Source organism: Dasypus novemcinctus, chromosome 3 (genome assembly GCF_030445035.2).
Source record: "Dasypus novemcinctus isolate mDasNov1 chromosome 3, mDasNov1.1.hap2, whole genome shotgun sequence".
Lineage (NCBI taxonomy): Eukaryota > Metazoa > Chordata > Mammalia > Cingulata > Dasypodidae > Dasypus > Dasypus novemcinctus.
In genome coordinates, this window is record NC_080675.1 from 124,742,264 (window position 1) to 124,754,466 (window position 12,203).

General features: G+C 37.3%; 1 protein-coding gene across 10 annotated transcripts in view; it reads left to right on the forward strand.

Moving 5' to 3' along the window:
• Positions 1–12,203, forward strand: part of GABPB1 (GA binding protein transcription factor subunit beta 1) — a 103,033-nt gene that overhangs the window by 82,339 nt on the left and 8,491 nt on the right. For 7 of the 10 annotated variants that reach the window (XR_009185103.2, XM_058294210.2, XM_004471549.4 and 4 more), the window contains exon 7: positions 9,492–9,677. Coding sequence is in view for 9 of the 10 variants with exons in the window: in XM_058294210.2 (XP_058150193.1) it covers positions 9,492–9,677 (186 nt within the window). In the remaining variant the exon portion in view is untranslated. The remainder of the gene's footprint in view (positions 1–9,491; positions 9,678–12,203) is intronic. The other 3 variants (XM_058294211.2, XM_012530230.4, XM_023592607.3) reach the window with 1 other exon arrangement.

Below are 12,203 nucleotides of genomic sequence, written 5' to 3' on the forward strand. Positions count from 1 at the left end.
ATTAAATGGTTATTCACCCAGATAAATAATTGATTAATGCTACATATAAAAAGTTAGAGGATGTTAACCTAGTTTAGTGGGTCAAGGAATCTCCCAAAGGAAGAGATATTTAAATTGTAGATTAAGTAGGAATTAGTTGTGCAAAAGTTTAGAAAGAAGGTCACATGTGAAGCTTTTGAAGCAAGAGTTTGGCCTTTCAGGGGACCCAGAGGCAAGTATGGCTGAAACCAATGAGTGGGAAAGTGACTCAAGGTGGTTGAAGGTAAGATTTTATGGGAGTTTTTTGTTTTTAAATTTTATTTATTTAATATATATATGTATATTTTTTTATTAGAGAAGTTGTGAGCTTACAAAACAGTCATGCATAACGTGTAGAATTCCCATACATTATTCCTCCACCAACACCTTGCATCTTTTAAAAAATTTGAAATATATCACTCATACGTAAACATATATAAACAGTAAAGTGTATAATAGTTGTGAACTTACAAAACAAACATATATAACATCAAACAAACTAATTTAACATCTCACCCTACCACCAATTACTTGCATTATTTTTAAACCTTTTTAACTAATAATTAAAGAGCATTGGCAAAATATTACTACTAAACAAAGTATTTTCCTCTAACCAATCCTATTATTATCTTTATATCATTTACATAAGAACATACGTAAACAATTAAGTGTATAGTAAAGTTTGTGAACTTAGAAAGCAAACATGCATAACACCATAAAGGGTCCCATACATCAACCCTCCACCAACACCTTGCATTGTCATGAGACATTTGTTACAAATTATGAAAGAATATTGTCAAAATCTTACTACTAATCTTATCTTACATTTGGTGTGTTTTTGCCCCAACCCACCCTATTATTATTTTTTAAAAATATTTTTTTAATGACAGAAGTTGTAAACTTATAAAACAATCATGCACATGTGCAAAATTCCCAAACAACTCCCCTTCATCAACACACCACAATGTGGTGTGTCATTTGCTACAGATAAAATAATATCATCTGATTGTTACCATGTCCATAGTGTACATTTGGTTCACATTTTCCATACTGCCTCAGTAGCAACACAGTACATCTTTCACATAGGTGCAAGAATATTATATTATTACTACTAATCACAGTCCATAGGTCACTTCAGCTGTATTTTTCCAATGCTTCTCCACATGCCCTATACCCTGCAGTAGTGATATACATTTGTTCTAGCTAACAAAGGACACCCTTGCATCTGTACTGTCAACCACAATTCTCATCCACCTCTTGGTTTATTGTGCTATCCACTTCCTAGATTATTTTCTAGCATTCTGTCAATTGGCATTTACATAACTAGACTAACATTTTCAGTCATATCCCCATTTATAAACTAGCTATTACTGAGTGTTACCATCTACTCTGTACATTTCCATACCTTTACAATAAAGCTAATTAAAACTTTTTAAAAAAAGATTATTTATTTATTTTTCTCCCCTCCCACCCCCACCCCCACCCCCACCCCCACCCAGGTGTCTGTTCTCTGTGTCCATTTGCTGTGTGTTCTTTGTCCGCTTCTGTTGTTGTCAGCGGCACGGGAATCTGTGTTTCTTTTTGTTGCATCATCTTGTGTCAGCTCTCTGTGTGTGCGGCGCCATTCCTGGGCAGGCTGCACTTTCTTTCCTGCTGGGCAGCTCTCCTTACGGGGCGCACTCCTTGCATGTGGGGCTCCCCTACGTGGGGGACGCCCCTGCGTGGCAGGGCACTCCTTGCGCGCATCAGCACCGTGCATGGGCCAGCTCCACATGGGTCAAGGAGGCCCAGGGTTTGAACCACGGACCTCCCATGTGGTAGACGGACACTCTAACCACTGGGCCAAGTCCACTGCCTAAAAGTTCTATATACATTAAACAACAGTAGTCTACTCAGTCCTTCTCTTATCTCCTTCAAGTATCCACCATTTACCACCAGGTCTTGAAGATATTTTCCTACAATTTCTCCTAGAAGTTTTATGGTTCTTGCTTTTATTTTTAGTTTTTTGATCCATTTTGAGTTAATTTTTAGATTAGGAGTGAGATAGGGGTCCTCTTTCCTTCTTTCAGCTATGGATGTCCAGTTCTTTCAGCACCTTTTGTTGAATGGATTGTTCTGCCCGAGCTGTGTCTAAAATCACTTGACCATAACCTGTGAGGGTCTGTTTCTGAACCATAAATTTGGTTCCATTGGTCTATTGTGTCTGTTTTTAGGCTAGTACCATGCTGTTTTTACCACTATAGGTAGTTACTATGATTTAAAGTCTGGAGATGAGGGTTCACTTTTCCTTTTTATGATGTTTTCTTGCTATTCAGGATTCCTTACCTTTCCAAATAAATGTAATGATCGTGTTTTCAATTTTTTCTTTGATGCTGGTGGAATTTCTATCAGGATTGCATTAAATCTGTATATCAATTTGAGTAGAATTGACATCTTGATGATATTTAGTCTTGTAATTCATGAGCATGGAATGTTTTTGCAGTTATTTAGGGCTGTTTTGTTTTGTTTTAACATTGAGTTGCAGTTTTCTGAATACAAATGCTTTACATCATTGGTTAAGTTTATTCTTGACTATTTGAGTTTTATGTCATATTTTATTTTCACCACTCTTTTGACACTTGTAGTTACTTTTATTGATATAATCTTCATTTCTAGACTCTCTTCTAGGCCCCTCTCTCCCGTCCTTTTTCTTGAGCCTCCAGTGCACCCCCCAGTACCTCCCAAGAATCTGGTCTCCTGCTTAGAAACTCTCTCAGTTTCTGTTTATCTGTGAATATTCTAATATCACCCTCATTTTTGAAAGACAGTCTTGCTGGATATAAGATTCTTGGCTGGAAATTTTTCTCTTGTAGTATCTTAAATATATCAGACCACTGTCTTCTTGCCTTCATAGTTTCTGGTGAGAAATCAGCACTTAATCTTATTGGATATCCCTTATATATTATGCATTGCTTTTCTCTTGCTGCTCTCAGAATTTTCTGTTTGTCCCTGGCCTTTGACATTCTGATGAGTATGTGTCTTGGAGTTGGTCTGTTCAAATTTTTTTGGATGGGAGTAGGTTGTGCTTCTTGGACATGGACATCTATGTCCTTCAAAAGGGTTGGGAAGTTTTCTGCTGTTATTTCTTCAAATATTCCTTCTGCCCCTTTTCCCTTCTCTTCTTCTTCTGGGACACCCATGACATGTATGTTTGCATGCCTTTTGCTGTCATTTAGTCTCTGAGACCTTGTTCAATTTTTTCCATTCTTTACTTCATCTGTTCTTTGGTATGTTCACTTTCAGAGGCCATTTCTTCAAGCTCACCAATCCTTTCTTCTTCCTCCTCAAATCTGCTATTATATGATTCCAATGTTTTTTTAATTTCATTTATTGCACCTTTCATTCCCATAAGATCTGCTTTTTTTCTATGTATGCTTTCAAATTCTTCTTTGTGCTCATCCAATGTCTTATTAATAATATCCTTAATCTCTTTAGCCATCTCATTGAATTTATTAAGGAGATATGTTTGAACATCTATAATTAGTTGTCTCAACGCCTTTTTGTCATCTGGAGGCTTATCTTGTTCCGTTAACTGGGCCATAGCTTCCTGTTTCTTGGTGTGGGTTATAGTTTTTTGTTGGTGTCTTCGCAGCTGGCTTACTAGAGGTTTTATTCTGGGTGCAGTTTTTTCTTTAGCTTAGGGCTTGCTATTGTTTCTCCCTTGCTGGTTGCGCAGTAGGAGCCAAGCATGTAATTGGTGCTGTAAGCTGTGGAGGCTCAAGCTGTCCTTATTGCTCCAGGGACCAATGAAGCTTCTTCCAATTTTCTCCTTTGCCAGGGATAGGGACAGAGTCACAGCTATGTGGAATAATCCACTTGCAGGCCTAGACTGTAGTTGCCCAGAGAGACTGATGAAGCTTCACATCCCTTTCTCCCCTGCCTGGGGCAGGGATGGAGCTGCAGGTGGGGGCAGCAGTCTATGCAGTGTGGGTCCAAGATGACCGCAGTTGCCCTGGTAGACTTCTGATTTTCAGTCTATGCCAGCGAAAGTTACCTGCAGTTATCTGTATAGGGTGGTACAGGCTCCTCAGCTTCCTCCCCGCCAGAGGTGTGGCTGAAGTCTAGTCTAAGGCTGCAGGTTGATCTGTATGAAAGAATCTGGTTCCTGCTGACACTGAAGTAACTAGTTCCTGCTGACACTGAGAGTTTCAGTCAGCCTGGCTTCCCCTAAGGCTGGGGGCAGAGGCAGAATGGCGGCTACTGGCCTCTTTCTGACTTGGGCTGGTCCACACCCCAGCTGTTCTTGGTTATATCTTAGCCAGCCGAGTCTACCAATGAGCAGCTGAAATCGGCAGCCAACCATCTCCTTCTCCCATGTTTCTGAGAAATGGAGCTTCCAACTCCAGCCACAGAATAGATAGCCCCTGGGGCAGCTGCTGTGGCTGAAGATAATAGAGTAAGATAATCACCGCCTCAGCGGCTTGGCTGGTAATTTCCCCCAGAGGCTGGCGCAGATCCCCCCAGGTTCCTCCCTGCTGGAGGTGGCATTGGGGCCTGGGCTGGGGCTGCAGTAAGATCTAGATGGGAAGAAGCTGGTCCCCACCAGCACTGGGATCCTCAGTCTGCCTCGCTTCCCCTCATGCCAGGTGCGGAGTTAAGAAAATGGCTCCCACCCTCTTTCTGACTTGGACAGGCTCAAACTTTAGCTCTTCTCAGGATCATAGTGTAGCCCACTGAATTTACTCGTCGGTAGCTGAAATTGGTGCCCAGCCGTCTCTTCCTCCCCCATTTTGGGGAAGTGGAGCTTTCAATTCCAGCCGCAGAAAAGCTCCCAAGGCTGCTTGAGCCTCCAGTGGAGGATGGGGACTAGCCTCCAGTCTGTGGAGAGCTCTACTTCCGAGTCTTCGCTGCAGATGGGCAGTCGTGTCCTTCTACTCCTTCAAGGTTGTTGCAGGATGCCCTTCTGGCCTCCTGGAGCCCCTAAACGGTACTTCAGCGAGCTCCAGAGAGCTCTGGGTATTTGCTAACTGCCCTGTAGAAAGAGCTGACTCTAGGAGTGCCTTACTCTGCTGCCATCTTGCTGGTTCTCCAACACCTTGCATTTTTGTAGGATATTTGTTAAAGATTATGAAAGAACATCATTAAATTATTTCTAGCTATAGTCCATAGTTTACATTTGGTGTTTTTTTTCTATACCTCCTCATTAACAAATGAAAACAACTTTATTAGTATTGTACTTTTGTTATAGTTCATGAGATAATGCTCTCATATTTGTACTATTAATCACAGTCCATCATCTACCACATGGTTCACTGTGTAACACAGTCCCATGCCTTGTACAATCCATCCAAAGTATATACTCAGTGGCTCTCAATTTAATCACAGAGTTATACAGTCCTCACCTCAGTAAGTTTTTTAATGTTTTTCTTAGTGCAATAGAAAAAAATCCCATACCCCCTATTATTGACCTTTAGCTTTGATATAGTACATAAGAATATTACAGTGTTACTGTTAACTGTAGTCCATAAATTGTATTAACTGTATTTTTCCTGTATTCTTACCACCTTGTAATAGTGATGTACAATTGTTTTAGTTCATAGAACGTTCATGCATTTGTACTATTAACCACCACAATCCTCATCCACTACTGTGTTCACTGTGCTATACAGTCCCTAGATTATTCTCTACCTTTCTTTCAATTGACATTTGTGTCCCTAGACTATCCCCTTCAGCTATATAATCACATCAGCCTTGTTAGTTATACTCGCCATAACATGTTACCATCAACTCTATCCATTTCCACACTTTTACAGTCAAGCCGAGTAACAATTCTGCATACATTAAGCATCAGTGCCCCTTCTCAGCCTCATCTCATCTCCTAGTAACCTATACTCTAGATTTTAACTCAATGTGTTTAATTTTTGTATTTAGTTCATATTAGTGAGACCATACAATATTTGTCCTTTTGTGCCTGGCTTTTTTCACCTAGCTGTATGGAATTTTTTTAAATGATTATTTTGGCAGAATTAAAAAAAAAAAAAGACTTTGGAATGGAGCTAGATAGGAGTTGAATGCTGTCATCTGAGGGAGAGATAATGGTAATATGAATTAGGATTGTGGCAAAGAGATAATAAGCAAATAGATTTGAGAGTTATTTGGGATATGGAATCAGAAGTTCTGATTAATTTGATGTGGACTTTACATCTGCAATGTACTTATCAGGTTCTTTACTCTTTAAAAAACTCTGTTTTGTGAATCTAGCCCACAGTTCTGTATCTACTCATCTTTTTGCTTAGCTTTATTCTTCTTTGTGGCACAGCTACATAAAACCTTGATTAGATAGACATCTGTGACATTACAGCTTTGTCTTTAGAGCAACTTCTGCTAATTATAAATAGGTAGTTTTCCAAAGGTGTAGTCCATCAGGTAGCTGTGAAAGGTTTCTTTCTTTCTCCCTAATAGTGAAATGTGAACAAGGTTCCCTTTGCAAACTTTTTTTGTTTTGTTTTGGTTTGGTTTTTTTATTTTGTCTGTCCCTAAAATAGAGTATTACAAGTGAATTGGCTTTAAGGGTTATGTTTCTGGGCCATCATGATGTTGTTTTGTTTATACTTTTTTGTTTTGAATTTCAAGTTCAATTGCAGGCATAATACCATTGAAATATTTTTTTTCTTCAGTAAACAGTTTGTTTTATTTTGACTGTAGTTCTATATAGAATTTTTAATCTTCTTTAGACAGTTTTTCCCAGGCTTATTTAAGTTTTATGACATTATGATCCAGAAGTCATGTTAAACAAAAGAGCTCAGATTTTTCAAAGATGCTATAAATTATCTAGACTTTCAACTTGACTTTTGAATCAAATCAATGAATATTTATCATATTACAATTATTTTTATGTAGGAGTTTTAGGTTTAGGAGTATGTCTTAAAACAATACTCTTTTTAGAGTTATGAGACTGTTTTATCAGAGTTTCTGGGGGGCACTTTGTCTTCCTATGTAAAGGTTTCCTTGTGATTTTTTCTTAAATTCCTTACCATGGCATAACATGCATAAATTAGCATAGCATAACTTAAAAAGAAAGCTCTTTAGATGAAAGAAGACAAAAACTCTATTATTTTAATGACTAGTCATTGAGAATAGTGCAAAGATGAAAGTTCTTGAGTTGTGCCTTGATTGTGTGTGATCTCAGAAATTTCTTTAAAATATTTACTATTTGTAGATAGCATTCAGAGTGGATATTTCTTTTTCATATGGATATTTTTTAAAAAATCAAAGCAATAGCTAATGGGTTTGAAAACCATAGTTGTTGTTCTGTTGACTATATTACAATTTTGTACCCTGCATTTCATTTTGCAATTATTTTCCTGAAATTTTCTTAAGTGCTTGGTGATAAAGCCTAATTATAGTTTAAAAGCAAAGAAAAATTACAAGAGGATTCAAAATATAAAGGCTGCTTGCATTTTGAATGTTATCTTTTGTGGTTTGTATTCTGACCCTCAAATAGTACGGTAGCATGGTGGAAGCCAGGCCTGTTGCCATGAGTATATCCTTGATAACTAAAGTCCCAGTATTTATATTGCTTTTTTCTTTTTAAATGAAGTTCATATATTTTCAGCCTCTCTGTCTTTAGTAAATCCTGTGATCACTGATACCCATGATGTTCTGCTGTGAATTGGTAGCAACTCAGCATATTTCAGAGCTACCGTGTATCTGAATGGTAGCTTGATTTCAGTAGAAAATGGTTTTATTTAAATAGTTAAACTTTTTGTGAAGTATTGCCTGAAATAACACTTTAAAAACTATTTCAATTAGAAATAATCTTGATTCCACTTATTTTATCAACTTGCTAGTGTTAATTATTCTTATGTTTACAAAACTCACAGAAATATTGAAGGATGAACAATATTGTGAACTTTTGTACCTTACATTTATTTTTACCAACTGTTAACATCTTGCCACATGTGTACGTTCTCTCTCTCACTTGCACACACACAAACCACATTTCCATTTTGCCAAATTATCTGAAAGTAGGCTGAAGACGTCATAATCTTCATCCCTTCTTATTAGGAGTCACATACTGTTTGGCCATCCAATATTGACCACTTGGTGAAAGTGGTGACTACTGGATCTTTACAGACACGTTTTCCCCTTTGTAACTAATAGTAATATTTGGTATGATACTTTGCGACTATGTGAATATCCTGTTCCCCCAAAACGTTTCACCAATGGTTTTAACATCCATTAGTGATTCTTGCCTGAACCAATGATCATATTGGGGGTTAGAATATGATAATTTTTTTGATTTTATCATTCCTCCCATGTTAATTAGATGCCATTCTTCTAATAAGAAAATCTTTTCCTTTTCCTCCCTTTCTCTCCTTTTTTACAAGATGTTATTATGGATGAATGGGTTTTTAAAAATTACATGTTTATAATCCAATACTACTCTTATTACTTTCGATGCTTTTTAAAAATTGACATGTAACATACATATAGAAAAGTGGATAGGTCATGAATGCAGTTTGTACGATTATCACAAAATGATCACTACTCTGTAACCATTACTCGGGTCATAAATGGAAGGTGGACAGTACATATTTTGCCTCTAGCTTACATGTTTCAGCATTATTTTTGTCAGATTTATCCATGTTTTGCAAGTAATCATTTTGATTGCTGTATAATATTTCATATATATAAAAATCTACCACAGTTTATTTATCCATTCTGCTACTGATGGTTTTCCAGGTTGTTTCTAGTTTTTAACTTTTATGAGAAAAGCTGCTTTGAACCTGCTTGTCTTTTGGGATCAGAAGTTGGGAATAGGATTACTAGAAGGAAAGATTTTGGCCATATTAACTTGTGGGTTTTTCTTAGGCAAAGCTAGAAGTACTGTTTTCAACTGCCAGAATCCTCTCTGAACCCCTCATATAAAATACTAAGAGCATATATTTGGGATCTATATGCCACTTATTATCAAGGCAATCCTTGATTACTGAATCCAAAAAGAGGATACAAATTTACATATTCCATTGAATATAGAAAAGTATATAAACTCATATATAAATGTAAGTGGAGTATAACCACATACAAAATGTTCTATTGGATTGTGGAATCTCATTAATTGGATGTAACTGTTCTCTTATCTGTGACCTTAGGAGATCTTTTATACCTCTTATAAATTTTTTATTTAAACACAGATTTATTGCTTGTTACTATATTTGAAAATTATTTGGTTTAATAAGCATTTTTTTAAAAAATTACCACTTTGTTCAAGGATGTTTCTAATAAGTTGGAACCTATTTATTGTGAATTGTGGCCTAGTATTCTCCTGTTTACATAGATATCTACAACACTTCAGAGGACTGAGTTTAAAAACCATGTAAAATTTTCCTGTGTAAGGAAAAAAAAAGGAAAAGGAAAGGTAGCAGAAAAAGCAAAAATAAAGTTTTATTCATACTTTCTTATATATTCACTGATACTTATTTTTCTTCCAGTAGTGGCCACGGAAGAAGTAGTTACTGCAGAATCTGTGGATGGTGCAATTCAGCAAGTAGTTAGTTCAGGTGGTCAGCAAGTCATCACAATAGTTACAGATGGAATTCAGCTTGGAAATTTGCACTCCATTCCAACCAGTGGAATAGGGCAGCCCATCATTGTGACCATGCCAGATGGACAACAAGGTTAGTAGTGTAGATATTTACATAATGTCTGTGTTTATTTTCAGTTCTCATTTATATACATTGAAGTGGGAAATTGTGATATATTCACCAAATCATTCATTATTGTCTTAAATTATATTGTAACCTTGTGCAACTGGCTTAATTGGCTAAATTTATTTTGCTTAGGCTAATATTCAAATTAGCTAGTTTTTTCTGAACATCCACTAGGTTGAGAGGAATTGGCCTCAAAGTATTGTGGTGGGAAAATGAACTTAAATTTTAGTACACGTTATACGTGAAATAAATAACTCAAAGTCATCACTGGGCAGTAATATCCTAGATCAGTTTATGCAATTCAAATATCATATGGGCTTTTTCAAAATACCATGATAGTAAAAGCTACTTAAAATCAAGTTGGACTGGATGGAAGAAAGGGGGAAGAAAAAAAAAAGGAGGGGAGCGGAGTTGGCTCAACGGATAGAGCATCCGCCTACCACATGGGAGGTCCAAGGTTCTGACCCGTGTGATGAGCTGGCCCATGCGCAGTGCTGATGCGTGCAAGGAGTACCCTGCCATGCAGGGGTGTCCCACACGTAGGGGAGCCCCACGCGCAAGGAGTATGCCCCATAAGGAGAGCCTCCTAGCGTGAAAAAAGTGCAGCCTGCCCAGGAGTGGCACTGCATACACGGAGAGCTGACGCAGCAAGATGACACAACAAAAAGAGACACAGATTCCTGTTGCTGCTGACAAGAATACAAGCGGATACAGAAGAACACACAGCAAATGGACACAGAGAGCAGACAACTGGCGGGGGGGGGGGGGGGCGGGAAAAGGGAGAGAAATAAATAAACAAGGAAAACTCTAAAAAAGAAAAGCAATGAGGGAAGTAGTTATGACTCAACCAGTAGAGCATCTGCCTACCATATAGGAAGTCCAGGGTTCAAACCCAGGCAGCAGTGGCTGCTGCATGCAAGGAGTGCCATACCACACAGGGGGGTCCCTTGCATAGGGGAGTCCTGCACACAAGGAGTGCGCCCTGCAAGGAGAGCCACCCCACACAAAAAAAGCACAGCCTGCCCAGGAGTGGCGCCACACACATGGAGAACTGATGCAGCAAGGTGACACAACTAAAAAGAGACACAGATTCCTGGTGCTGCTGAGAATGCAAGTGAACACAGAAGAATACACAGCAAATGGACACAAGAGCAGACAGTGGGGGTGGGGGAGAAATAAATAAATCTTTAAAAAAAAAAAAAATAAGAAAAGCAATGAGAGTTGTGTACAGGATATTAAAATAAATTTTTAATGCCTCTCCAATTAAAAAAATATATAGCTGACATATGAATATACTGCCAATAAAGATAGTCCAATGAAACAGGTATAAAGAATAGAAAAGACCAAAATACATATGGGAATTTACTATATATAAAGATGATCTGTTATAAACAGTGTTGGAATAACAGGATAGCCACCTAGAAACATATTGAATTAATGCCTTCAACTGTACATTTGTATCTAAAATGGCACAAAAATTTAAATGTAAAAAAATAAAACTGTAAGAGTGTTAGAAGAAAAGTGCATGTGAATTTTTTTATAGTCTTGAAGTAGAGAGGACCTTTCTAGCCATGACACATAAATTCAGACAACATAAAATTAAAGATTAATATATTTAACGGCATAAAAATCCAAACCTACTATATGGCGAATGAAACACCATAAGCAATGTCAGAAAACAAAAACAGAGAAACTATATTTAGAATATAGACAGAGGACTTATTTCCCTAGTTTAAAATACACAACACACACACAAAGGCAGTCCTCATTTTGCATTTATCATGTTTTAGTTAGTTTAGTTAGTTTAGTTTAGTTAGTTTAACAACACTTATCTTCCAATAAAATGGTTCAGATTTGAGTCACAGTGTATTAACTGTGAATAATTGCATAAAGTATCAACTCCACAGCTTGTACTTCAGACCATAACCACTATGTAAATAGCAGATGTGCATCATGATCAAATTTTTCAAAGTCTGCTTGATTGCTCTCTGTGTACCTGTGACCGATCATTGATTGATTGAATAATTAAAGGATATGACACTGGCAAAAGACTTCACATTGAAGGTATCCTCAGAAATATTTCATGACATGGAAAGTTCAAAAGAATAAAAGACTGGAAGCTGATCTTGACTTAGAAAGGAGTAATGACAATTCACCAAGGCACTCGCTTTAATAAGTTTTTTTTTACAAAGATATAAAATACTTTAATTCTAAGTGCTTCTAATATTTTAAATGACAGTGTACTAAATATTAGTTTTGTTATTTTTTCATCTGTATATATTCATAACTGACAGGTAGTGAGAAAGTATTTTATGTTTTGATATGAAGGCCATACAGTTTATTTTTGGAGGGCCTGGGGATTCAACCTGGGACCTTGTACATGCAAAGCAGGTGCTCAACCACTGAGCTACACGCTTTCTGCCTCCCCATTGATTACTAAGATTGCTTTGTGTGGTTTCAGATTTTAGTCATTTTTATCGTCTTGTTCTGCTG